This window comes from Eimeria tenella, genomic scaffold (genome assembly GCF_000499545.2).
Source record: "Eimeria tenella Houghton genomic scaffold, Eth_scaff1960, whole genome shotgun sequence".
NCBI classification, from domain to species: domain Eukaryota; phylum Apicomplexa; class Conoidasida; order Eucoccidiorida; family Eimeriidae; genus Eimeria; species Eimeria tenella.
Window position 1 is genome coordinate 1,970 of NW_013541802.1, and position 2,269 is coordinate 4,238.

Consider the following 2,269-nt stretch of genomic DNA (forward strand, 5'->3'; position numbering starts at 1 on the left):
TGAGTGCGTGAAGGAAGCGATACAGGGAAGCAACAAGAGACGGAGACTTCGAGGAAGGCAAACAGCAGCAGCAGCAGCAGCAGCAGCAGAGACACAAAGCAGAAACAGAGAGAGAGAGCAGAAAATGACAAAGTAGCTGAAGCAGCAGCAGCAGCAGCAGCAGCAGATCGGAGACAGATGAAAGTAAAAGAGAGAAAGAGATAAAAAGAGACGAAAACACAAAGGAGACATCATCAGGCAGCAGCTACAGGAGAGAAAAATACAGGACCGCAAAATAAGGGTTTAGGGTTTAGGGTTTAGGGTTTGGGGTTTAGGGCCAGGGGGGAGGAACCCGCCCAAACCCTAAACCCCACGAGCACCGCAGAAGGCAAGAAGAAATTTAAAAAATTAAAAGAAAGGAAAAAAAAAATAAAAAGAAATAAAAAGCAATAAGAAATACAAAGAAACGGGAAAATAAAAAGAAATAAAAAGAAGGAAGAAACAAAGAAATAAAAAGAAATAAAAAGAAATAAAGAGAAATAAAAAGAACTGAAAAGAACTAAAAAGAAATAAAAACAAATAAAAAGAAAATAAAAAGAATTAAAACAAACAAAAAGAGAAAAAGAAAACGAAAATAAAACACAAAAAGAACGGACCAAGCCACCAAGAAACAAACAACAAACAAACACAAACAAACAACAAACCAAACAACAAACCAAACAAAGAAACAACAATTAATCTTATTTATTTATTATTATTTACTTATTATTCACTATTATTTGTTATTTATTATTTATTATTTATTTGTTATTATTTATTATTTATCTTTTGTTTAAAAAGATCTGACGGCCTTGGCGGCGCCCTCGGCGAGGGCCTGCAGGAAGGGCGTGGGGACTTGGGAAATGAAATTGAAATAAAAAAAAGAATAAATTTTGTTTTTCAAATCTTTTAAAATCAACTCCAAGTTTTTGCTGCTGCTGCCAATCAAGTAAACCGCAGGGGCCTCCAAAATGGAGGACCGGGGGGCCCCCAGGCTCAGCGGCAGGGTCACCCCGTGCCGCCGCAGCACGCCCACCTGCGCAAACCCTAAACCCTAAACCCTAAACCCTAAACCCTAAACCCTAGGCCCTAGACCCTGGACGCTGGAGGCTGAAGGGGGGGCTGGTGGGAGGGGGGCAGGAGGGGAAAGGGGGAGGACAACGCAGGGAAACCCACGCGCGGGACCATAACCCTTAAACACCGCAAACCCTAAACCCTAAACCCTAAACCCTAAACCCTAAACACTAGCGGGACTCGCTTCGGCGCCGCCGAAAGCCCAGGCGACGACTTCGCTCCCCATCCACGCCCCAAACCCTAAACCCTAAACCCTACACCGGCAAAGACCCCAAACCCTTAACCCTAAACCCTAACCCCTAAACCCTAAACCCTCACGGTCATCAGGGGAGCCAGAATATCCTTCGCAGCCTCGTCGAAGATCAGGACCTTCCAGGGCCCCCCCCCCGGCTGCTGGGGGCCCCCCGAGAGGGGCCCCCTGGGGCCCCCAAAGGCGCTGTTTTGGGGTTTTCGCAGCTGCAGCATTTCCTGCAGTGCTGCAGTTTGTCTTTGCTCCAAATCGAAGGACATTTTGCTGCTGCTCTCGGGTGTACGTACACCTCAGGACCCCACACACCAGCTGCGCAACGCAGGGGCCCCTTCTGCTGCTCTGCTGCAAGTGCGGGGAGCGCAGCCAGCGCAGCCGTCGAGGGTTTAGGGTTTAGGGATTAGGGTTTAGGGTTTAGGGTTTGCGCTTGGGAGCCACGGCGCCCCGACTGCCCCAGCTGCTCCCTTCACTGAAGCTTAATGCACTAAACACACTCAAAAAAAGAAAAAGAAAAGAAATAAAACAAAAAATGCAGCTGCAGCAGCTGCAGCAGCAGCAGCAGCAGCAGCAGCAGCAGCAGCGTCCCAATGTCGGCGCCGAGCCGCGCCGGCAGCTGGGGGTCACGAGCGGGAGTTGAGGGTTTAGGGTTTAGGGTTTAGGGTTTATGATTTAATTTTTATTGTTCTTCTCATTGCGCTTCTGTCTTTGCTGGCAGCCATCCACCTGCTGGGGGCCCCCGCTGCCCCCAGCAATGCAGCAGCAGCAGGGGCCCCCAAGGGGCCCCCATGGGGGCCCCGCGGGCCCCCCATGGGGGGCCCCAGGGACCCCCGGGGGGCCCCATCATATTTTTTGACCTTTACATTTGTCAAGAGCAGCAGTTTGGTACATCCAGAAAAGCCTCGTGCTGCGGCGGCTGCTGCTGCTGCTGCT

The 2,269-nt window shown here is 49.6% G+C and overlaps 1 protein-coding gene across 1 annotated transcript in view; it reads right to left on the reverse strand.

Moving 5' to 3' along the window:
- ETH_00042965 (uncharacterized protein) overlaps positions 1 to 1,602 on the reverse strand; it is a gene marked incomplete at both ends in the record, with an annotated part of 1,767 nt that extends 165 nt beyond the window's left edge. The window contains 2 exons of the mRNA XM_013374142.1: positions 827 to 1,054; positions 1,411 to 1,602. Of these exons, the coding sequence (XP_013229596.1) occupies positions 827 to 1,054; positions 1,411 to 1,602 (420 nt within the window). The remainder of the gene's footprint in view (positions 1 to 826; positions 1,055 to 1,410) is intronic.
- Positions 1,603 to 2,269: the final 667 nt, after the last annotated feature.